Here is a 24,287-nt window from a genome sequence, read left to right as displayed (position 1 = left end):
ATTTGTCCATTGAATTCAAATTCATTATTTTCAAGTGCTAAGTTTAATAGTTTTAGTAACTCTCTTTTTGGAGGAATTGGAATTTCAAGTTTACATTCTAGTATTTTAGGCCACGCTCTATTAACGGCATCTATTATTTCGGAGTGGTATAAATTTGTGTACATACTTGTAATATCAAGAGAACTCATTAATATATCTGAGGGTGCTTTGACACTTTCAAGCTTATTAGTGAATGCAGTCGAGTCTTCTGTATATATGCCAAGAACTGTATGACGATTCTTTGTATAAAAATAATCTATGTATTCTACTACTTCTTCCAATGGGCTTTTTGCATAATGATACAATTGGCCTCCCAGGGATTTCTATATTTTGAATATTGTTTATACTCTCTTTAATTCTATCCCTGTCTTTGGAGCTTAATTTATGTACTTTTGGTAGAAAATGAAGTCTACCTAATCGTGTTGATTTATTGCTCACCAGATATTTGAATGTAATGTCGTCAATGAAACTGTTATCGTGTGATAAATTATTGCATTAACACTTTGTAATATTTCTGTTGTGCGAGATTCTTGAATTTGTTGATAATGTATTTGATCATTTAGTTGTATTCTAGCTATTCTAAGATATATCTTCTTATCTAAAACAACCGTTGAGGAGTTTTTGTCTGCGTTTTTAAATTATTAAAATGCAGTGCATTTCTTTCATGCTTTAATAAGCTGTCTCGGAATGGTTTTATTGGTATTTCGTTTAATTCGATTCTTGTTGCAAAAATGTAGTTTCCAATTGCACAGTTTGCTGCATTTGGCTTGAATCCAGTTTTTGTTTGAAAGGGATATAATTGAATTCATTAGATCTACTGTCAAATAAATATTTACATCGCATTTTTCTACCTAGTTCTACCAAGTCTTGTATAAGAGATATTCCAGCATGTTTTGGTTTAGTACTTGGTACAAATTTCAGGCCTTTGGCGAGTAGTAATATCTGATTATTTCAATGGTCTTCTGTTGTGAACATATCGACATAGTTCGCCGCTTTCTGTATTTTTTGTCATAAACTTCTTTTGACGTTTCCTTTTTTGTTTAGTTTTATTGTATTTTCTTTTTTTTTCTCTCTCTCTCATTTTTTCAATTCACCTTTCTATCTATGGCCTTAATTGGCCTATTGTTCCTTTTTGACATTATAGTGGATTAGATACGATCAGTTCATCTACTCGTTATAAATAATTCATTTTATGTCAGATATTACCTTCTATTTTGAGATTCTTTTTCAACTTTTGAAAAACATTTCTCTCGGGTAATAATCAAACTTATTATTATTATTTTTTTTATTTTCGAGATACTTTTTTCTAATTCAAAAAAAAGTGTTCTCTAATGTGAATGTCCTAATTGCCGATATATCCAATTTTGTTTCTCGAAATTTCCAATATGCTTGTGGTTAGTATATATAGCCACTCATACATTTATTCGGCAATAAAATCAAATGCTTCTCTATACAACAGTCAGTAGAGAACTTATAAATGAGTTACAAGTACACCTGCATCAGCCAAACGCAATGACTTTTCGTACCGTATTTCCAACTTTCCTTTCATCTCTGGCAACATCCCTTTAGCACCTGCTTTTGGAATTTTCTTATCACTCATACGTTATTTCAGAGGTAGCCGTAAATACACAGACTTTCGTTCCGTGCTTCACTTCTTATAATTATGATTTTGGGTTATGTTGCATCAAGATTGAGGTTATCACTACAGAAGTTTTATGGCCGTCATCGTGAACTCGTGGGTCGTGCATTCATCTGCACCATGAGACGAATTTGTTTACCATGTCTTAGTTTTCCTTTCCTCTTTCGTCTACCCCTGACTTGAAAATTAAATGAACAACTCGGCGGGTGTTTCCAAAAATGCAGAGGAAGCTTATCCTAGAGGTGCACCTGGTCCGGTCCATGCTTCAAGTTTTTAGTGGAGCTCATTTACTTTTGTTGCTTCGTTCGTGTTATTTTGGTTATTTCTTTTTTTTTGTGTGTGTGTCTGTCAGGTTTCCCTGTCTAGTCGTTGTCCTTGGATTGCATTCTTTTGATTTCTGCTAGAATATTAGTTCCCTTGATTGCTCTGTATCTTCAATGTACAAAGCAATACTAATCACATTAATTGCAAATAATGACCAACACCTTTGTTTATTGAAAATAAAGTTATCTGCTTATAATTTCATTTAATATCATTTGAGGAAGTTTGTTGATTTTCACATGCAATAATTTGTTTTAGAAATCCTGTGTGTTTAGAAGTGCTCTGATGTTCATTCGAAAGTATTCCTTTATGTCACAACAGTTAAAGCTCGTGTGAACCTGCTTACCATAAGACATCCTTTATACACAAATATCGTACATTATGAGGTGGCATGCAAACAAGATAACTTACTACAAGTCATATACAAAATTTGTTGAATATCTTCTGGAATCTTATATATAACGGAGGCTTTGCCTTTATATGTACCTGATGAATTACATGCAAATACAAGATTTCACCACTATTCAAGTTTTTAAATAAATTAAAATTGTTACTCAATAATTTCGATGTATATACACGTTTGTTGTGTGTGTGTGTGTGTGTAAGGGGTTTGAAACGAGAGTTGATCTGTTGGAAATGTTCGTAATTGGCCGATGCACTGCACACTATTATTACAATAATCATCTTTGGTTTAGAGCACCAGACATCAACAAAGTTCTGTGAATGGGTATTACACGTAGTCAACTGTTTTGACACATATTGAAAAATAATACATGTACATGTATTCAACAGATCTAGAGGAGTTGCCATATTTGAATGTGTGCGTGACTCTTAGTCTTTCTACTTGTATAAACATGAGGTTCATTACAACTACATGTAGTTCCATCCCTCATAGGCATAGTATAAATTCATATTATAAAGTAATTATATATGATTTAATAAGTTATTGGAGAGGTTAACTATAAGTAATTTTTCCTTCCTGCGAGCCTTACAAGATAAACAGATGCACTGTTATAAGATGTATTGGTACTTGAAGAGACGTCCAGTCCAAATTATTTCCTCTGACCCGGCATTATTTGGATATTGATCTGTTGGGTTTGGGTCAGAATGATGTGTGATATAAAACGTTGGATTTTATTGGAACTGCAGAGTATACATGTAGTACTTCAAGTGTAGTCTAGTAGGATTCCGGAATCCTTTTCCAGTATGCTGATAACACATTCATTTTACATGGTAAACCCAGCATATGAAGCGCGGCACTCCGCAGTACTGCAGAAATACCACCTTTATGGAAAGCACATCATTCTGATCTCAACCCAACATTTCAATAGAAGGGTTACATTGTAGGTTCAGAAGCCTAAATGACTACCCTACCACTTTATAATAGTCAATACTGTTTTTCTTCTATTACTCTTAATCTTGGCGGTTGAGTGCAGTATCGATAAAAATGATGAAATCTTCGACCTCTCACTACATACCAATACAAACAGGCTAAGTGAAACTTTTAATTATTCAGAATGCTAAAAAGATGTGCCAGATGAGATTCAAGCTTAAACGGGACTCATCTTTAAAACACTTGTTAGTCCCCGCCCCAAAAAACCGGAATTTATAGCGCTCATTATTACCGCCACCCTCTCAAACGTAGAGGACAAAGATCCGTTCTTTTAATATTAAACATGAATTATTTTGTAATATTATAATTTTAATATTAATGTAAATAATTTATTTTTTATAAAAGAAACTCATTTTTTATCGATAGAAATCTATTTTTTTCAATTTCAAAATATTACATTAAAATTCAGTTTTTGACGATTTTTTTTTATTTGAAATTTATTTACATTAGAAATTCATTGTCTAATATTAAAAAATATACATTTTTTAATATTAAAAATTCAACATTTTCTTATATTAAAAATACAGCAGTCTTTTTAATATTAAAAACCATGTTTTTAATATTTTAAATCCATTTTCTATTATAAAAAAATCAATTTCCTATTAAAAATAATAGAAGAAATTAAAATAGATTCTTACATGATTTCCTAAATGAAATTAAAACAAATTCTATTTTTAGAAAAAGATTTTTCTTTTAATTACAGTTTGAACTTTTAATATCTACATGTAAATATAAATTATAGCTAATATGAAAAATAATGAATTGCTATATAATGTATCAATTTGATCCGATGGAGCATAACGACCCTCATTTTAAGAAGGCCCTTTTCCAACAGTCCCTCCACTTAAAAACATGTATGTAAAACACCCCGTTCATAGTGACCTTGGTGTGTCTTTATATACAGGTTCGACGGTATATAAATTGGGTTTGCAATATAAAAGCTTTCATTTACAATCAAGGTAGATACATTGGTAACATCATAACACTTATATATTAAAATGACACAGAAACAAAAGGAAGAATACGTAAAAAATATGGACAGATCCTAATCATCCCGGAGTATTTGCAGGACAGGATAAATTAATAAAAGTTATTCGTAATGAGGCAAATATAACATTAGTAGAAGAGCTTTAAAAAGGATTTTAGCCAAGGAAGATACATACAGTGTTCAAAAACCTGCGAGGAAGAACTTTAAAAGAAGTAGGGTCATTGTTTCGGGTTTAAATGCACAATGGGATGATGATTTAATGTCGATGGAAATTGTGTCAAAAAAGAATAATGGAACTAAGTTCGTATTGGTATTAATTGATATCTTTTCCAGATTTTTAATCGTCAGACCTTTAGAAGATGAAAAACGTGAATCAGTAGCAAAGGCTTTGAAATCAGTTTTTACAGAAAGCAACAGAAGGCCAAATACTATCAGATTTGATCAGGATGGCGAATTCAAAGGCAATGTTAAGAAATACTTAAAGAACGAAAATATTAATTGTTTTTACACATATAATTCTAAAATAAAAAGTAATTATGCGGAGCGCGTCATTAGAAATATTAGAAACAAAGTGTTTTCCTATTTCATGGAAAAGCAAACACACAAATACATTGACGTACTTCAAAAATTAAATGTCGATACGAATTCTATCAAATCTACGATGATATCACCTGTTGCCGCTGCAGAAGAAAGAGCGAATTCAGAATTGAAAGTGGTGAGAAAAAAATAAAAAACCTCACGTTAAAGTTTTAAGCAATATAAAAAACAAATGGGAAAAAGAAGAAGCTCAAAACGAAAAGAAACAACAAAGGATCAACATCTAAATTATCCAAGAAAATAACGAAAAAAAAACAACAAAGGGTCAATATCTTAATTAACCAAGAAGAAGAAAAGTTGGCAAAGATTGCCAGGATAACGTGTGGAGCCATTTAAAGGCTAAAAACCACCAATTCCACTTTCCATAGGCTTCTATGCTAATTTCACAATATTCAATGGCTTCTCTGGACTTTACCTTAACTTTAACCTGCAGAGGACTATATATCAGCATGATTCTACATATGTCAGCTCACAATCCTCAGAATGGCATGTGGGGTTAGCAGACTTGCAGTGCAGTACTGGTCACCAGAAGTGAAGGGTCTATAAATAGCATGGGAAATCCCAGTCTTTTCACAAGATAGGGGTATATTTAAAAATCATTATGGAGATTAGGCCTCACATCACAAGAAGCAAAATGCACCTATAAAATGTACAGAAATGTTTTTCCTTTCAGAAACTGTTTAAATTTTTTAAATAAGATGAGAACTTTTTTCACAGCACTATGAGGAACAGGGGTAATTTCTGCGTAGGACTATTTTTGCGTACGTTCCAAATGCTCATTGGTTGAATTGGTGGTCTGTAACCTAAAGTGGTCACTTTTTGTCTTAGAAAAAATAAATAACTATACAGGTTTCTTCCTACACACATACTGAATGCATTTGCAAAGTTTCAGTGAAATGTGACAAGCACTTTTTTAAATATTTGATTTTTAAATATAGGGTAACCAAGTTGTGCGAGCAAAAAAGTGACAATATTCTACCATACATAAATGCATTAAATATTTGCAAAGAACTTTTTCTGACTTTTCAAATAAAAAATATCAATCACAACTTGTTTTTTAACAATATTAATGAAGAAATAGTTTTAAAAGTAATCATTTTCTGAGAAATTGGTCTATTTTTAAAAATTTATTTCTGACATGCCTCCCCCTTTTTCTTGATCACATGTCAAAAATCCTAAATCTTTAAATTTTCACAAAAGGTGATATATTTGGCTTTACATTTGTAAATACAGTGTTTTCACATTAAAACATGACCAGTAAAGGGCACCTAAAGCAAAAAAAGTACTCAGTAATGGATTTTCCATGTTGCCATAGGGGAATGCTGATATGGCCTTAACCGCAGTAATGAAAGTGAGTTTTTCCTCATTTCTAACCTAATTTTTGCTCAAATCTACACAAAACTTGATTTCAAGTGCTTATTACCACCATATTTAGGTAAATATAGCCCTCAAAGTTTAATATTTGATATTTTTACTAAATTTTCTACACTTTTTACAAGATAGGACATGAAAATCAGCCAAAAAGACCAATTTTCCATAATTTGGACCTATAACTTAAAAAAATGCATATTTTGAAGGATTTTTGTAGTGTATTCCTCTCATGGCAAAGTTAACAAGATCTTCAAGTAGTTTAAAGCTATTTCAAGAAACTTTTCATTTTGCCATGGCTTCAACTTAAGGCTAAAAACCACCAATTCCACTTTCCATAGGCTTCTATGCTAATTTCACAATATTCAATGGCTTCTCTGGACTTTACCTTAACTTTAACCTGCAGAGGACTATATATCAGCATGATTCTACATATGTCAGCTCACAATCCTCAGAATGGCATGTGGGGTTAGCAGACTTGCAGTGCAGTACTGGTCACCAGAAGTGAAGGGTCTATAAATAGCATGGGAAATCCCAGTCTTTTCACAAGATAGGGGTATATTTAAAAATCATTATGGAGATTAGGCCTCACATCACAAGAAGCAAAATGCACCTATAAAATGTACAGAAATGTTTTTCCTTTCAGAAACTGTTTAAATTTTTTAAATAAGATGAGAACTTTTTTCACAGCACTATGAGGAACAGGGGTAATTTCTGCGTAGGACTATTTTTGCGTACGTTCCAAATGCTCATTGGTTGAATTGGTGGTCTGTAACCTAAACGTAAAAAAGAAGACGTTAAAGGATGGCTTTTCTTAGTGATGATAATAAAGAAATTGGACAGCCGATGGAATTATCTATTTTTGCATCTCCTCCTAACCAAGTAGCTATTGATAAAATTACGTATACAGAGGAACGTCCAATTTCAAATTTAATTAGCGATTCTACGCCTATTGAAATAGTAATCTCGGGAGCAGGCAACGATTACATTGAACTGAGAAAAAGCCGTCTTTACGTGAAAATGCAAATTCTAAAAGAGGACGGGAATAACCTAGCACCAAAGGAGAAGACGGGAATAATAAATCTACCTCTACAGAGTATGTTTTCACACATTGACGTTTACATGAACAATAAATTGATATCTGTAAATTCCAACAATTACAAGGCATACTTTAAAGTCATACTCTCATCAGGAAGTGATGAACAAAATTCTCAATTGCAAAATCAACTATTTATGAAGGACAGTGCCCCTATGGATTCTTCGAATTTTAATTCAGTTTTGTTAACAGATATGAATATACTAAAGAGTCAAGGACTATTGAACTCGAAAGCAATTTATTAGAAGATGCTTTGCTTCTGGAAAAATATTTGATTAGTGGCGTAGACATATATATGAAACTCTTCAGATCCGGTGCTCCATTTTGGCTGATGTCTGCAGAGAAGATACCGAAATACAAAGTAAAGATATTAGACGTATTCTTCAAAACTGCAAGAGTCAAGGTTGACCTTAGTGTTATATTGAATCACGGACGACAGATAAAAGAATATCCTGCTAAGTATCTAATCAACAGAAGTCATGTGATCCAAAATGTCATTCCACAAGGATCAACAGAATTTTATTGGGATTCCTTATTTCCAAAAGCATTACCTTCAAAAGTTGTTTTCGGACTTGTTTCCCATAAAGCAGCTAATGGCGATTATAGCACCAGTCCTTTCAATTTCCAACATTTTAACATGTCTAGTGTTACTTTGAAAGTTAACGGTGTAGAAGTATATGGTTCGCCTCTTAACCTGGATTTTAGCAATAACAGAAATTACACTGCAGCTTATGTCAGACTTTTTGAAATCTGTGATAAATGGCAGAAAGTTGCGGGCTTAAACATGACCTTAAATGATTTTGGAAATGGTTATACATTCATTGCATTTTCTCTAGATCCGTCCGGCCATATTGACTTGTGACGAAACTAGAAACATCAACATTGTTTTTTTACAAAATGAAGGGTTTAATGCGAATACATTCATATTTATACGGGTCTGTACACTACACATGTATCACCTGGGAAAATTCCTATCCTGAGCATATATTGTCTGTCCTCTCTGTGAGGTGAAAGGTCAACGAGCATGTACGAGTATCTTTCCTTTGTGGCTTTTAAATAGCTGTCCATGAAATACTTTGTTATGCCAGGAAGAATCTGCGATGCAAACGTCGTCAACTCTCTTGGGTTGCGAAACAAAATAAAATTCGCACAATTTAAAGAAATTCTTTTTGCATATTTTCCTGGTGGATACAAAGATTGTGAAATGAGTATCACGGATGCTTTTCTATGATGACTTGTGACTGCAAATAAATGTAGGAGTTCCTCAGACTTCACTATTTTAGATATTAAATCGTCCAAAATTATCAACGTATGTTTTGCATTACTTGTAAATTCTTCAATTTTCTGTTTATCGGGAAGATCTTCATGAAAAATCACATTGTGTTTGTCTTGCATGTCGTCAAATAATGGTTGATATTCGGAATAAGCATACAAAATTTTTTTCTGGCAGTTCTGTAAACATAACATTTACATTTTGTACCAGTCTCTTAGTAAACATGGATTTGCCAGCTTGAGTTGGTTTTCCTAGGCTATCGAAATATTCGGCATGGGATGAACTGTAGAAAATCACACATATCCAATGTTTTCCTGGATTAATAATATACACTTGAGGATAATGATTCTTCACGACAGTTGGTAAACTATTTATGTCCATAATGTGAGTACATGTTTTCCTTAAACATTCGTAATCTTTTAACAATTTTGCTAATTGTCTTCCTTTCATGTTCAACAATGTTGATGTTTCTAGTTTCGTCACAAGTCAATATGGCCTGTGACTGGTAATAGCATATACAATTTATAACCTCCATTGTGGGCACACTGAATCTCAATTTCAAGCGGGCGTTACCGCGTTTCACCAGATTAAGAAAATCCTCTTGTAGGTCGGACGGATCTAGAGAAAATGCAATGAATGTATAACCATTTCCAAAATCATTTAAGGTCATGTTTAAGCCCACAACTTTCTGCCATTTATCACAGATTTCAAAAAGTCTGACATAAGCTGCAGTGTAATTTCTGTTATTGCTAAAATCCAGGTTAAGAGTCGAACCATATACTTCTACACCGTTAACTTTCAAAGTAACACTAGACATGTTAAAATGTTGGAAATTGAAAGGACTGGTGCTATAATCGCCATTAGCTGCTTTATGGGAAACAAGTCCGAACACAACAATTTGAAAGTAATGCTTTTGGAATAAGGAATCCCAATAAAATTCCGTTGATCCTTGTGGAATGACATTTTGGATCACATGACTTCTGTTGATTAGATACTGAACAGGATATTCTTTTATCTGGCGTCCGTGATTCAATATAACACCAGGGTTAACCTTGACTCTTGCAGTTTTGAAGAAAACGTCTAATATCTTTACTTTGTATTTCGGTATCTTCTCTGCAGACATAAGCCAAAATGGAGCACCGGATCTGAAGAGTTTCATATATATGTCTACGCCACTAATCAAATATTTTTCCAGAAGCAAAGCATCTTCTAATAAATTGCTTTCGAGTTCAATAGTCCTTGACTCTTTAGTATATTCATATCTGTTAACAAAACCTGAATTAAAATTCAAAGAATCCATAGGGGCACTGTCCTTTTTAAGTAGTTGACTTTGCAATTGAGAATTTTGTTCATCACTTCCTGATGAGAGTATGACTTTAAAGTATGCCTTCCAGGGATAATTGTTGGAATTTACAGATATCAATTTATTGTTCATGTAAACGTCAATGTGTGAAAACATACTCTGTAGAGGTAGATTTATTATTCCCGTCTTCTCCTTTGGTGCTAGGTTATTCCCGTCCTCTTTTAGAATTTGCATTTTCATGTAAAGACGGCTTTTTCTCAAATCAATGTAATCGTTGCCTGCTCCCGAGATTACTATTTCAATAGGCGTGGAATCGCTAATTAAATTTGAAATTGGACGTTCCTCTGTATACGTAATTTTATCAATATCTACTTGGTTAGGAGGAGATGCAAAAATAGATAATTCCACCGGCTGTCCAATATTTTTATTATCATCACTAAGAAAAACCATTCTTTAACGTCTTCTTTTCACGTTTTAAATGGTTACACACGTTATCCTGGTAATCTTTGCAAACTTTTTTTCTTCTTGGTTAATTTAGATATTGACCCTTTGTTGTTTTTTTTTTGGTATTTTCTTGGATAATTTAGATGTTGATCCTTTGTTGTTTCTTTTCGTTTTGAGCTTTTTCTTTTTTCCATTTGTTTTTATATTGTTTAAAACTTTGACGTGAGGTTTTTTATTTTTTTCTCACCACTTTCATTTCTGAATTCGCTCTTTCGTCTGCAGCGGCAACAGGTGATATCATCGTAGATTCGATAGAATTCGTATCGACATCTATTGCATTAGGATTCACTGGAATCCTGTAGGAATTTCTATATCTACCATGAAGTCCACGTCCCGTCCTTTTCCTCTTCTTTAAACGCCTATACGTGTATGGGGTTAAATTTATTTGAAGCCATATCTTTATAAAATATTTCCCAAAGTATAGGGTGTGTCACATAATTCATATCAAATACCAAATGGAATTTGTTTTTAAAATGAAGTGATACAGTCACTTTCCGTCTGAGAAATGAAGCATCTCGTCCTTCATCATCCTTTATATAAAAATGTATTTGTTGTACTCCGCCTGGTCTAACTGGTATATAATACGGGTTATTGTAAATTATATTGTTCTAATTTTCACTGTCAAAATATATTCTCCTTAATAAGGGCTGTTCGTTATTACCAATAAAACTGTCTTGACAAATATCAGAAAAAAATAAACAGCTCTGGCTTTTGCCCTGAATCATTACGTTCGGTGGTAGTAAATTCTGTAACACCAACCATCCAGTATCCTTCTAACTGTATCGTTTGATTAAGTTTCACTCTAAAATCATCAGGGTTGTTATCAGTGTATAAATTTTTTCCATCCTCTGAAGAAACAAGAAGTCTCAAGCTCATCTTTTCCTTAAATGAACTTAATAGTCACATAACGTTTATTTCATGTCTTTGACTAAACTCTTGGAAATCCAAGAATTAAATTTTGATGGCCAACCTAACCATTTCACAAATGCCTGTTCTTTCCCTGACGTCGTATGTTTTTTTTAAAATCTTTTCTATCTTGTACAGTTTTGTATTTGATTGATCTATTTTTTGTAGTTCATATCTGTAAAATGTTCCTTAAACCTCATCGCCCATCATATCTTCTAACTTATAAATATCTTGATTGTCTCTTTTTATTCTTTTACGAATTTTGAAATATTCTAATGTCCAACTTTGTAGGTATCCTTTTTCGAATGTTCTTTTTAGTTGTGAAATTCTGACAAGATCCCCTAACTTAAAATTGTAAACTTGCTTTTTTCTTTTGATTTTGAGATTTTTTGTGCGTCTCTGACCAGATATTGGATGTATCTCGATTCGTCTTCGTTACTTTTAGTCACGGACGCAGGCGTTGCACCTCCCAGTGATTTGTGAGGTGTGTTGTTGTAACTATTAACTAATTTTTGAAGGATGTCAATGTATTTGTGTGTTTGCTTTTCCATGAAATAGGAAAACACTTTGTTTTTAATATTTCTAATGACGCGCTCCGCATAATTACTTTTTATTTTAGAATTATATGTGTAAAAAAAATTAATATTTTCGTTCTTTAAGTATTTCTGAACATTGCATTCGCCACCCTGATCAAATCTGATAGTATTTGGCCTTCTATTGCTTTCTGTAAAAACTGATTTCAAAGCCTCTGCTACTGATTCACTTTTTTATCTTTTAAAGGTCTGACGATTAAAAATCTGGAAAAGATATCAATTAATACCAATACGAACTCAATTCCATTATTCTGTTTTGACACATTTTCAATCGACATTAAATCACCATCCCATTGTGCATTTAAACCCGAAACAATGACCCTACTTCTTTTAAAGTTCTTCCTCGCAGGTTTTGTTAACACTGTATGTATCTTCCTTGGCTAAAATCGTTTTTAAGGCTTCTCTACTAATGTTATATTTGCCCTCATTACGAATAACTTTTATTAATTTATCCTGTCCTGCAAATGCTCCGGGATGATTAAGATCTGTCCATATTTTTTACGTATTCTTCCTTTTGTTTCTGTGTCATTTTAATATATAAGTGTTATGATGTTACCAATGTATCTACCTTGATTGTAAATGAAAGCTTTTATATTGCAAACCCAATTTATATACCGTCGAATCTGTATATAAAGACAAACCAAGGTCACTATGAACGGGGTGTTTTACGTACAGGTTTTTAAGTGGATGGACTGTTGGAAAAGGGCCTTCTTAAAATGAGGGTCGTTATACTCAATACACCTTAATCAAACATCAATAAGACAAACACACTAAACTAAATATATTTCTTTATTAATGGAAGTTTTATTTATACAGAAATTTAAATAATATCAAATTCTATATTATGTTCAAATTGTTTTTGGTAAAGTTATACATTCTTATCACTGTCATTGTCAATAATTTTTAGTCAGTTCCTCCATCAGACGTCAGTACGGATTTCATAATTCGGAAATCTTTTTCTTGGTTCTGTGGGATATCGTGGTCATCATGATCATCACTTGGAAGCATCGTTTGAAACGGATTACATTCTGAAAAGCCAAACATTCCCGCTTCATTGTCATGAGTAAATTCACCAATGACAGCCTTGTTGAGTTCTGGAACAAAATCCGTCATTACGGTCATGGTATCACAAAGTTTTTGCCATTTTATATTATTTAATGCTATGCCACGTCTTGTCGCAACGGGTTTATCTGAATCTTCCGGTTTCTAAAAATGTCTAATATCCACTGTAGGATACTTTGAATTTAAAGTGACATATACACCACCACCTAAATGGATCAGCTCTTCGTCAACCTTTTCTCCAGACAAACATAATTTTAAAACATTGTCAATGAAATCCTTTTGATTCTTCAAAACTAACTATCTTGATAGTGTTAGTGCTACACCTTGTTTGGTAGGGTACTTATTTCCTTCAATATTCTGATAGTTTCGAATGTTAATATATAGTGCACCTTTGCAGTCCTTTGCTACAACATAGGTATCTCCCTGAAGCTGTATCATACATCGTCCTTCTTATGAAATAGGTAATTCATCCTCTTCCATGTTATCATCAGAATTCTGATTCCTAATTTCACTTATTACTTTAATAATTCTTGTTGTCCTGCCTTCGCAAAAGCCATTCTGAGGTGATGCAATGAAGCATTCCTTGACTCAGTTACCATCTTGATTAGCTTCTGAGCTTTTAAAATGTTGGACTGAACCTTCAATACATCGTTTTTTCTTACCTCTAGAAATTACTCTCCTGTTTGCCAAATGATGCGCTATTCGATTTGCTTTCATTAGAGATACAAGTTCATCGCGTGCTTTCTCTGCTACTTCGAAGACTTTTAATAATCTGTCGTGTTCTTCTTTGGCTGATTCTTTACATGGGTGATTCCCACACACGTTTCTATATTCACCTTCATCCGTATAATTAAAGGAGTCGTGAGATATTTCCTTCGAAAAACAACCACAGCAATATGTTTCCATGTTTCTTTCAAAACCCATCTTCATACATTTACCATCTGATTCAAATCGCAGTTTATATAGTTTTACCGATATGGTATACGATTTTGAAGTTTTGGTTGATTTACTATTAAAATGGGGATCATTTGCCACCTATTTCATTTTAAATAAACGCATCTTGAAAATTATTATAAACAAGGGGGTTATATCGGTTGACACATGAAATGAAACACTTGACCCCCATGTTTAAATTACCTCTATATCATGTTTTTATATTAAGCCCTAGGTAGAATTATTAATGTCTGAAAATGTAGGGGTTATGATTAGGTCAGATCATGAAGCTATACAATTGGTTATATAATGTGGGGGTTATAATCAAAGGCTTGGGGGTTAAGGAACATCAATTTTATTTAGGTTAAGAGTTATGCAAGTTTTATACCCCTGAGGTATTTGGTTATGTAATATGGTATAATTAGTGGGAGTTATATTCTACCGTAAGGGGGGTACGGAATCCCCTATAGTAGTAACCTTATGCAGATTTTTTGTTCTTAATTGACTCAGAACTTCTGTACTTAGATTTCTCTTTTGTAGGAGCCTACCTGTTTTTGTGTTGAATGTTTATTCTCTAGACCAGACAAGAGGGAACTATTTCAAAGCGAATTAAGTTATTGGAAAAATCTGGTTTACAGTTTAGGACAATACGTTACACTAGTTTCATTCATTAAACTTTAAAATCATTCCATGAACTGTTCATAGCAAATATATATATATATATATTGCCAATACCACAACAAACATTGTGGACACTGGATGTTGACATAAGCATAATTGGACAAATGCAAAATAAATAAATAATAGAGCAATATGCTTTTTGTTTTGATCAGCTTATGTTTTTATTAGATTCCAGCAAAATAAACTCATACTTTAGAATATATTTTACATCATCTGAGAAATCTCTTTTATCAGTCCCTCATTATGAGGAAAAAAAGAACAACCATAATTCTTGTAAGTTAAGTGGAAACCTGTGTCCAATAATGTAACAATATCATTTAAGATACTTGAAGATGCATATTTGCATGCATAAGATAAAACAAATGAACAAATGAAGTCAGACAAGTTTCAATATGGCAATCGTCATTTAAAATGAACTTTGTTGTCCTGTTGGAAATGGTCTAGAAAGTTGGGAGATACTTCCTACGGAATACATGTGCATGACTCAGGGGCTGCTCTGGCTTCCAAAATTCTGTCGCTAGAAAAATCGCCAGCTGCCATTTTTTGTCGCAAATTTTAAGAAATTAGATAGTATGAAGTCTACTGATGAATTATCTTTGTCAATTCATCAAAATAACTTATCAATATTCATGACATACATGCATGTACCAAGATTCACACTTGATGCATGTATAAAGCAGGTTTTTAGCTCTAGTCTGTCACTTCCATGTGCATAAAATAATAAGTATCACTCCCGAGACAGGTATTTTATTTCTATCAAGGACTTTATATAACTATTCTCATATAGTCCCTGATTTTATAACATGTTCACCATTGTCCTTTATGGTCTAATTTATCTTACAATATAATTTGATTTTTTTTATTTTTAACAAAATTTATTCTTTTTTCAAGTGATTGAATTTCTAGCAAACTACATTTTGTACCATGGACCATTAATTGTGTCCCCTGTTTAATTATTTTGATATCTGAGTCGTATTTCCTTAATTAGATTTTGGGAATCCTTTTTCTATTTGTTTACCGATTTTACCGCCAAAAAGTCACATGGTTAAAGTGTAAACAAATGTTATCCATTTACTTTTTTGAATTCTTTCATTTTGAAGTGTTTAGACACTCCCTGATTGGATAATCATTGTTAATTGGATTTAATTTATTCTGTTACTGGGTAAATCTGTTTCTGAGTGTATCACAGGGCTGTGAAGCTTGTACATGTATGTAGTCACGTGCACATGGCCATAATTGTGTTTACCTTTGACCAGATGATGAGAGTTTTGATTGGCTCTATAATATATTATACAGTTATTAAATGGGTTGGATGCAATAGACCAGAATATTTGTCCTGAAGTACTGAGAATGATCAAGTGCAATAGAACACTTGATCATTCTCAGTACCTCAGGACAAATATTCTGGTCTATTGCATCCAACCCATTTAATAACTGTTTTATTACCTAATTTGTCTATGAGATATAACAAAGAATGGAAATGGGGAATATGTCAAAGCCACAACCATTCGACCAGGAATAGGAAATCGACATCCTTAGAAGACCTATTGCATTTTTTTGTAAATGCATTTTCTTTGTTGTTTTCCAAGCATTTTGATTATGTCTGCATTCCCTCAATACGTTAACGGTCATTTGTATTACGTTTTTAGTATTCTTGGAGTTCCGGTTTTCTAAAATACTGTCGAGTTCTTCGTCCCCGACATTGGCAAACCGCTCCATGTTTACGAATTGGCAGACGAGAGTCACATCTACGTTTTTACACACGAGTTTTGTGTGTGTAAATTCCAATTCAATGAAGCGCTTGAAAAAAGTTCAACCAATCAAAAGGCTTAGATAAAGGTCATTATGGGGTCAGTGCAATAGACTCCTCAAGGAGACTATTGCACCGTGCAATAGTACATCGACAGTGCAATAGATCGCCCTGTCCTGAATAAATTTTGAAAATAGAGAAAAATATGCGTATATTTAATAAACAAGATAAAACCTTATAATTAGGTAATAATTACATTTGTTTGACACCTCCCATGAGAATATTGTCAGTCACGGTCGCCTGGTCTAATTACCTTTAATTGCCTTCAGTCGTTAACTGGTCATGGTCAATTAAGTCTGACCTGGTGTTGACACAATTGTTTAATTAGAGAGAATATTCGTTGCTGATAAACTTCCTGTCAATTTTAATATACATAACCAAGGCGCCAAGAAAATCGCCAACTTGTTATAATATAAAAAATCGCAAATTGCGACATTGGCGAAGCCCAGCGCGAACCCTGCATGTATTCAGTAGAAGTACTGTTTAATAACTCTTCCATCTAAAGTTAATATAGTAATTTCTTTTTTACTGTCGAAATCATAAAAAATATACATAAATATCTTATACTGGTATTTAAGATTTTAACCATCTGATTGCATTGATGCATATTAATAGGTTTCATAATGATTACCAATAAGCACAGTTTAACTTAGAAAGAAACAACAGAAGCTGAGGGTGTCATTGTATACAGTTTTTGTACCTTTGTCATTGACATGTCGGTAAAAGGCTGGGTTTTCAGTTATATTGGAGAAATTTTGTGAAACGTTTAAAGCTCCCTTTTTACTTTTATATTTAATCACTTGGAATTCAGGACCCCTGGATTTATATTCATTACAAAGGGGTTTTGGTTGACATAGGACAAATGACTCAAACATGCCTTAAGCCACTTTTGCGAATTGTTGGTATCACATTTGATGTCTAATTTCGAAAATTCAAGTTTTTGTTTTTTAATTTGATTTGATTTGCCTTGTACAATTTTACCATTAAAACTTCCATTTGGAAAAGAAAATTCTTAGTGGAGAATTTTCTTCCAACTGGAGCAAATAATTGATCAATAATTCCCATTGGAATAAAAATGTTCCAATTGGAAATCAATATTCCAATTTGGAATATTTTTTGCAATGGAAAGATTAATTTTCCAACTGGATTTATTTTCTCCAATGGGAAGAAAGTTTCCAATTAGAAACCAAGTTTTCCTATTGGAATAAATTTTCCATTTTTTTTTTTTTTCATTATCAAAATATAAAGTATATGTTTACTATCTTCACAATGAAATTATTATATTTGTTTTTCCAATTTAATTCCGCAGTTTGGTGTATAATATAGTATGTTAACTCTAAAAATGGCGATTTGGGGATTTGCAAAAATTAGAATTGCAAATTTAAATTAGAAGGAGTTATAAATCATCAATGTGGTGTCTTCCTCGAATGCCAACATTTTGTATGTTACCTATTCCTTAAATGCCAACAAAAAAATTTCAATAGATGTTTATATGGTGTCTTCCACCTATTCCCACTTTTTAAAAAACATTATTCCTCCTATTCCCACATACAAATTTCTTTGATGTTTTGATTTGTTTTTATAGTAATTAAGCCCTACATAAATGACACCTTCTGTTTACCTGTGTTTACCTTTATTTTGCAATTTTTGTGCATATTTTATATTTTTACATAAGTATGAAAGAGAATGAGATTTAAACAAATGGAACATAAATTTAAGATTTTATTATAATATGTGATATGATATTTAACAAAATATAAATATTATCAGAAACTGAAAAAAAAACTAGACCAGAATCTAGACATTTTGATGTAATTAAATTACAGCTTTCTAATTGATTAAATAATTATGAACTGGCAAAGCTGAGAAATATTAAATGTTTCATTGCAAGCTGATGTACTGATTTGACTGATATGTACTCAGCTGAGAACCCCAAGCTTCATGAACTCCAAGCCAATGTTTGGCTATATATTGTTGTCCATTCCCAGTTTTTGTCATTAAATAGTTAAAATGGCTAATGCAATACTACAAGTGAAGTTCGTTACAAACAGACTTGGCAACCAAAACCTAGTACACAATGGCTTTAAGTTTCAAGCAAAACACAGAAGGGGTGAAAGGACTTACTGGAAATGTTCTACTGCAAATTGTCCTGCTACAATTAATACATTAAACAATATACCAACCAAAGTATCAGCAAATCACAACCATGAGTCTGATAACGTGCAGTTGAAGGTAGATGTAGTCCTGCAGAGCATGAAAAAACGTTGCATAGATGAGTTCACTCCAGTTCCCACTATCTATGAACATTGCTACTACTATCTTTCTGGACTATGAGGTCGCCATACGCAACGCAGCATACTCCATCTTTCCTGGCATCAACGCAAAGGGCTGTTTTTTTCACTATACTCAAAGCATATGGCGAAAAGCTCAGGAAACAGGTCTACAAGTGCCTTACAAAGAAGACAACAACATCCACCAATTAGTTCGTCGTGCAGCTGTGTTACCAGTCATACCCACTGCTGAGGTCGAAGACGTATGGTTTAATACCCTTACTGATATAGATGATGTTGAAACAAACGCCAACTACGTTCCCTTCAGTGACTATGTAACAACATACTGGGTAGAGCAGAACAGACACTTATGGAACCACTACACAACGGAAGGTCCAAGGACAACCAATCACTTAGAAGGATGGCATAGTAAACTTAAGAAACATGTTCAACATCCACATCCAAACATATTCAGACTCATAAAACAACTGAAACATGAGGAAGCCATCCATAACTTGACTATGATTCAATACGCAGCTGGTGGTAAAAGAGCAGTACAAAAGAGAAAGTATGTAGACATCAACAACAGGTTAGCAGCACTCAAAACCAGACATCGTAACCAGGAAGTCACAACTGTCCAGTTTGGTGATGCAGCTTCATACCTTCTGCACCTTGACTAAATTGATGAACTGTTAAATTGTTATGTGAAAACAAAATTATTGTGTATGTTTAATATATATGATCTAGTGCTTAATATCGTAGAGACTGGTTGAATGAATGTGTTTAAACTGATATTGTTACTTTCTTATGTCTTATGACTTATGTATATCAAAAACTACTGATTCATTAATATACATTATGTATTCATATATATAACTGTTTATTTATATTTCCTTAAATTAAAAAGTATAATATTCAAAATTTACTTGTTTCTTTTTTATTATATTTATGCAACAAAATGGAAATTCACTGACAAAATATATCATTTACCTGTCATTAATTACAAAATCAATTAACACCTAATCAAACATTGTTTATACAGTAAAATCCTTTATCTACACTATTTTCCACCTATTCCCACATGAAAATTTACCTTTTTATTACCTATTTTATAAAAAGTTGGAATAGGTGGAATGAACCGTTTATATTATAACAATATTTGTTTTTATAACAATTAAAATGTTTTGATAAATATTTAACCGTTGAAATTAATTAGTGAAGTTGGTAACATTTTATATCTTTTTATATAAAAAAAAAAACGATTTTTAAAAATGTGTAAAAATTTAATAAAATTGAATTATTAAAAAGTAGTCAAAATACAATAAAATTTTAATATAATTTAAACTTTTATTCTAAGAAATGTATAAACTATACACAAACTATTAAAGAAATTCAGAAATTTAAATCAATAAACATGATTTCAAACTCTGAACTTTATATTGATGATTTATTTCATTCTTTATTATTCTAAAGTTTAAACTAATTAATATGAATATATTTTTTTCTACTTTTCATGCCTCGTGTGATTTTAAATTATAGTGATAAACCACTTACTGCAAAAACGGATCTTCTACATTGTGTTGCAATTACAAATATTTTATTTAACTGAACAAAAACCTCATACTTAGTAACTATTCTAGTACTAGTATTCATACATAAAGTAGAATGATAGATTGAAATATTTTCAAGTTATTGGACTATACAAAAATAATTCAAAAGTCTTATATTGTGCTATACATATACATGTATGATTTTGTGAAGAAACCGCAAAAAGAAAAAAGAAAAAAAAATAACAACTGGAATAAATATGAACTGAAATAAGCATGCACCTTTGTTGTAATAACCACTGACACCTATTCCTTGAACGCCAACAAAATTTTACAGGTAAATTGTCGGTAGATCAAAGGATGTTGGCATTCGAGGAATAAACCATCAATGTTTCGGGTAACTGACAGAGATTTTAGTAAATGGACAAGTCAGTTAAAATAACTAAAGGGGAATAGGGGGTGAGAAGTGCTCATAACCCCTTACGGCTCCGGTATGTACACAGACACGTTGTTTCATTGTTTATGCATGTAGATGCTTGTCTTTTGTTGTATTAATAAAGGATCATGAAAGAAAATGAAAGGATCAACTGGCGTTTGAATTGCTTTGACTTAGGACACACATAGGAAATACTTGTAGCACACAATGTTACACTTCGAAAGCTGTCACTTTCTGTATACATGTATGCATGTATTCAAAGAACTTTAGAACTAGACTTTTTTGTAGAAATCAGTATATATGCTATTCTGACTACATGTACATGTATAGGTGGGTAATAATATGAGGGGCGGGGATTTTTTTCTTAATTTGTATTATTAAATCTTCATTCAACTATCAAGCTAAGAACCTTTTTGAAATATCTAGATGGCCCTTAAAAGGGCCGTTTAAATATGTGGAAACTGACATCTGAGGCACATTTACATGTTCAATGTCCATGGATTCTAGTCTGCGTCACAGCCGGGATGTTGACTCTCAATGGCATAACAGTTGCTTTCATGGTGAACTGTGACAGCAATACTCTGGTATCGTATGTTTGGCTTGACTTTAGTACCGGGCGATTTCTCCTATTTGATCCCGCACCCGCTACCATGGGTTCTCGTTCAACTTAGAAGACTAATACGACTCGCCTTGACTCGTCGTCTATCATGCTTTTTCATAGGACTAGGAACCAAAAATGAAATTTCAATCCACTAAATAAATTTAAAATAGGTAATAAGGAAAACATTTGGTCTTTCTTTCTTGAAATTTAGATCTGATAAATCGGATTCAAACAAACTACAACACATAAGAGGACCAAGTTTTCGTTTTATGATTGGGGGTTTTCACGGTCTTGACTATCCATACGGATCTCGTACGACCGCCCCTTACGGGAAATTTGTTAGTAAATGTCTGTTAGTAGTTGGAGGTAGCGGAGCCCAGCCTTCGGGATACCCGACCGAAGAACTCAGTCCGAGTATGTCCTACTAGCGGCTGGGCTGCTCTGTTGACGCTCTGGCCTACTCCCAGACCCCACGTGGGTCCGAGAGCGTTTCCCCACTGTAACTGTTTGGGAGTACGTCAACGTGAAGGGTGTTTCTTTTTATAGGACGGATTGAACATACATATGAAATGTTAGCCAATCGGCTTGGTTGTACTATATTGAAGCATCCAGATGTAAACTGTATATATATATAGTCACAGAGCGGCTATGATAGAAAGGTACTCACTTTTAAATAAAATTAACTGTCATTGGCAAATTTACTTTGATGAAGAATGTCGTTCGGAGAATGGAAAAAAGGGGGTTGGGGTCATTACTAATGTGAATACACATTAATGACTATGATCAGTAAATTTGACTTCACGGTAGAATTTATTTTAATCAAATGACGGAGGCGCACGTACCTTCTAAAAAAAAACAGACAATGTCTTTCTTCTTACTTCCTTACATATAAACACTGTGGGTATTTTTTTTATGAAATAAACAGAATTCTTACATCAAAACACCATTACCTGACCTTTCCTTTTCGTGCATGTACATGTATGTAATGTAATCTAGAAGATAGTAAATGCAGGAAAATGCGCGAGGGCGTATGTTTTCGGTTCTCTTACGCCGTTGTACACGATTCATTAATCTATTCTATTTAATAGCACATTAGCGATTTTCTGGTTTATCCTTCGTCAGATACGGGTACAATAGTGACCAAAACGTTGGACAGTCGAACAGATATACATGTACATGTAGTTCTTACCATATTTGCATGACATGGAAGAAAGTTTTGATCGGTCAAGTTGGATTTTATTTGACCTACAAGTTGTGCATGGTGCATATCAAATCACTAAATATTGCGCATGCAGTCATTTAATTCACTGCGACTTTTCATATGAAAACAGTAACGAAGCGATGCTAGTGAAGATAAATTATCAGCTTTTCTGGTAACTGGCAGAGATTTTAGTAAATGGACAAGTCTTTCAGTTAAAATACCTATAGTGGGATATGGGGTGATAAGTGCCCACACTACGGCTATGTACACAAACACGTTGTTTCATTGTTTATACATGTAGATCCTTATGCCTTTGGTTGTATTAACATAGGATCATGAAAGAAAATGAAAAGATCAACTGGCGTTTGAATTGCTTTGACTTAATACACACGTAGGAAATATCTGTCACTTTTTATATACATGTACATACCTTGGGCAGGGCTTAGCTTTTATTGATTATAATTGGAGCTCTAATAAAATGGGAGGGACAGAAAGTGAGCAGTATTCACAACTCTAAAAGATCTATACATACTGATTACGAGTGTATGAGTTGTTTAACGGTATTGTTGGATAATATGGAAACAAAACAAAGGGTAAAAAAATTATATATGGTTCTTTACAGTATATGCCCTATTGCTCCTGCATTAACGTACATGTTTAATTGAAACAAGCACGTGTACCAAACTTGTGCTTTGAAAATGAATCGTGTAGTTAAGGCATAATACACAATTTGGTCAGTGTTACATTATGATTATGTGCCTGTGTTAGTGTGTCTCCCCTTGTAATGGATGCGTAATTTTTCATGCTCCGATATAAATTGGAATTACCCTATTCTAAAGCTTGTCTCTTACAACTCAAACAAGGGATTCAACTTGAAAATGTGTTCCGGAACTTATATTATTCCAAAACTGTGAGTTAAAACAACTTTGAAATAGTTACTTGGAACATCAAAAATCGTATACATAACACAACCGTTAAAACTGCTCACTTAGTTTTAAGGTGTCGTTTTGTCGTGAACGTCTCTGACACGTTATTACAAAGTTGGACTTTGTACCCAAGCAGCCTGGGGACCCGTTATATAGTTATACTTCACTACGCACTAACACACTTCAATCATTGATTAATGAATTGATCTTTTCTACAAAGGGAGATGATGATTCAATACGTCAATCTACTTTTGAACATTGCCTTGATACTATCACCATATCAGGTGATTGGAAAGGAACGCCAAAAGACAAGCTATTATAATATCACACAGAGCTTTCCAACTACATGTAGCGATGACTATATGAATGATGTACATTCTTACAACACAAATTTAGCACCGGATTTTGAGATTAACGATTCGTCACCATTTTCTATCACATCAAACACAGTAGACCAAAGCCATTATCAATACCAATCAACATAAGATCACTTCAAGCTGGTCATTCTTATTTTGAGTGGCGACGTGTCCGTTAATCCCAGGCCTATAAAGAATCCATGCGGGGGCTGCCATAAGGCAGTTGCCAAAAACTCATAGATCTGCTCGATGCGAATGGCACATAAAGTGTGCAAGTATAACACCATCAGAATGTACTTTGATAACCAGTTCAAAAGACCCATGGATTTGTAATCAGTGTGACAAGTTTCATTTTACCGATTCATTCTTCGCAGAAGAAGTAAATCAGTACTCATTTAGAAATTCAAGTTTTACATCCAGTGAAAATGAACATTAAGTTTTCGA

At 33.2% G+C, this 24,287-nt stretch overlaps 2 protein-coding genes and 1 pseudogene across 2 annotated transcripts; 1 reads left to right on the top strand and 2 right to left on the bottom strand.

Moving 5' to 3' along the window:
* Positions 1-9,081: 9,081 nt before the first annotated feature.
* On the bottom strand, positions 9,082-10,467 carry LOC148617406 (uncharacterized protein F54H12.2-like). The gene has a single exon (XM_088585118.1). It carries the CDS (start codon positions 10,465-10,467, stop codon positions 9,082-9,084), a length of 1,386 nt encoding a protein of 461 aa, XP_088441244.1.
* Positions 10,468-12,923: 2,456 nt separating this feature from the next.
* On the bottom strand, positions 12,924-13,988 carry LOC148617405 (uncharacterized; annotated as a pseudogene).
* A 4,790-nt stretch (positions 13,989-18,778) lies between these two features.
* LOC148617404 (uncharacterized) lies at positions 18,779-19,749 on the top strand. Its single transcript, XM_088585117.1, has one exon. It carries the CDS (start codon positions 18,779-18,781, stop codon positions 19,454-19,456), a length of 678 nt encoding a protein of 225 aa, XP_088441243.1. The 3' UTR covers positions 19,457-19,749.
* Positions 19,750-24,287: the final 4,538 nt, after the last annotated feature.

The sequence above is a fragment of the Perna viridis genome, chromosome 5, assembly GCF_037379345.1.
Source record: "Perna viridis isolate PV_CMFRI_1.1 ecotype Kerala chromosome 5, ASM3737934v1, whole genome shotgun sequence".
Classification (NCBI taxonomy): domain Eukaryota; kingdom Metazoa; phylum Mollusca; class Bivalvia; order Mytilida; family Mytilidae; genus Perna; species Perna viridis.
Note: the sequence above shows the minus strand (reverse complement) of the source record. Positions and strands in the feature narration are given on the sequence as shown.

Coding starts and splice junctions, on each gene's coding strand:
- LOC148617406 (XM_088585118.1), bottom strand. CDS start 10,467: ATGGTTTTTCTTAGTGATGATAATAAAAATATTGGACAGCCGGTGGAA.
- LOC148617404 (XM_088585117.1), top strand. CDS start 18,779: ATGAGTTCACTCCAGTTCCCACTATCTATGAACATTGCTACTACTATC.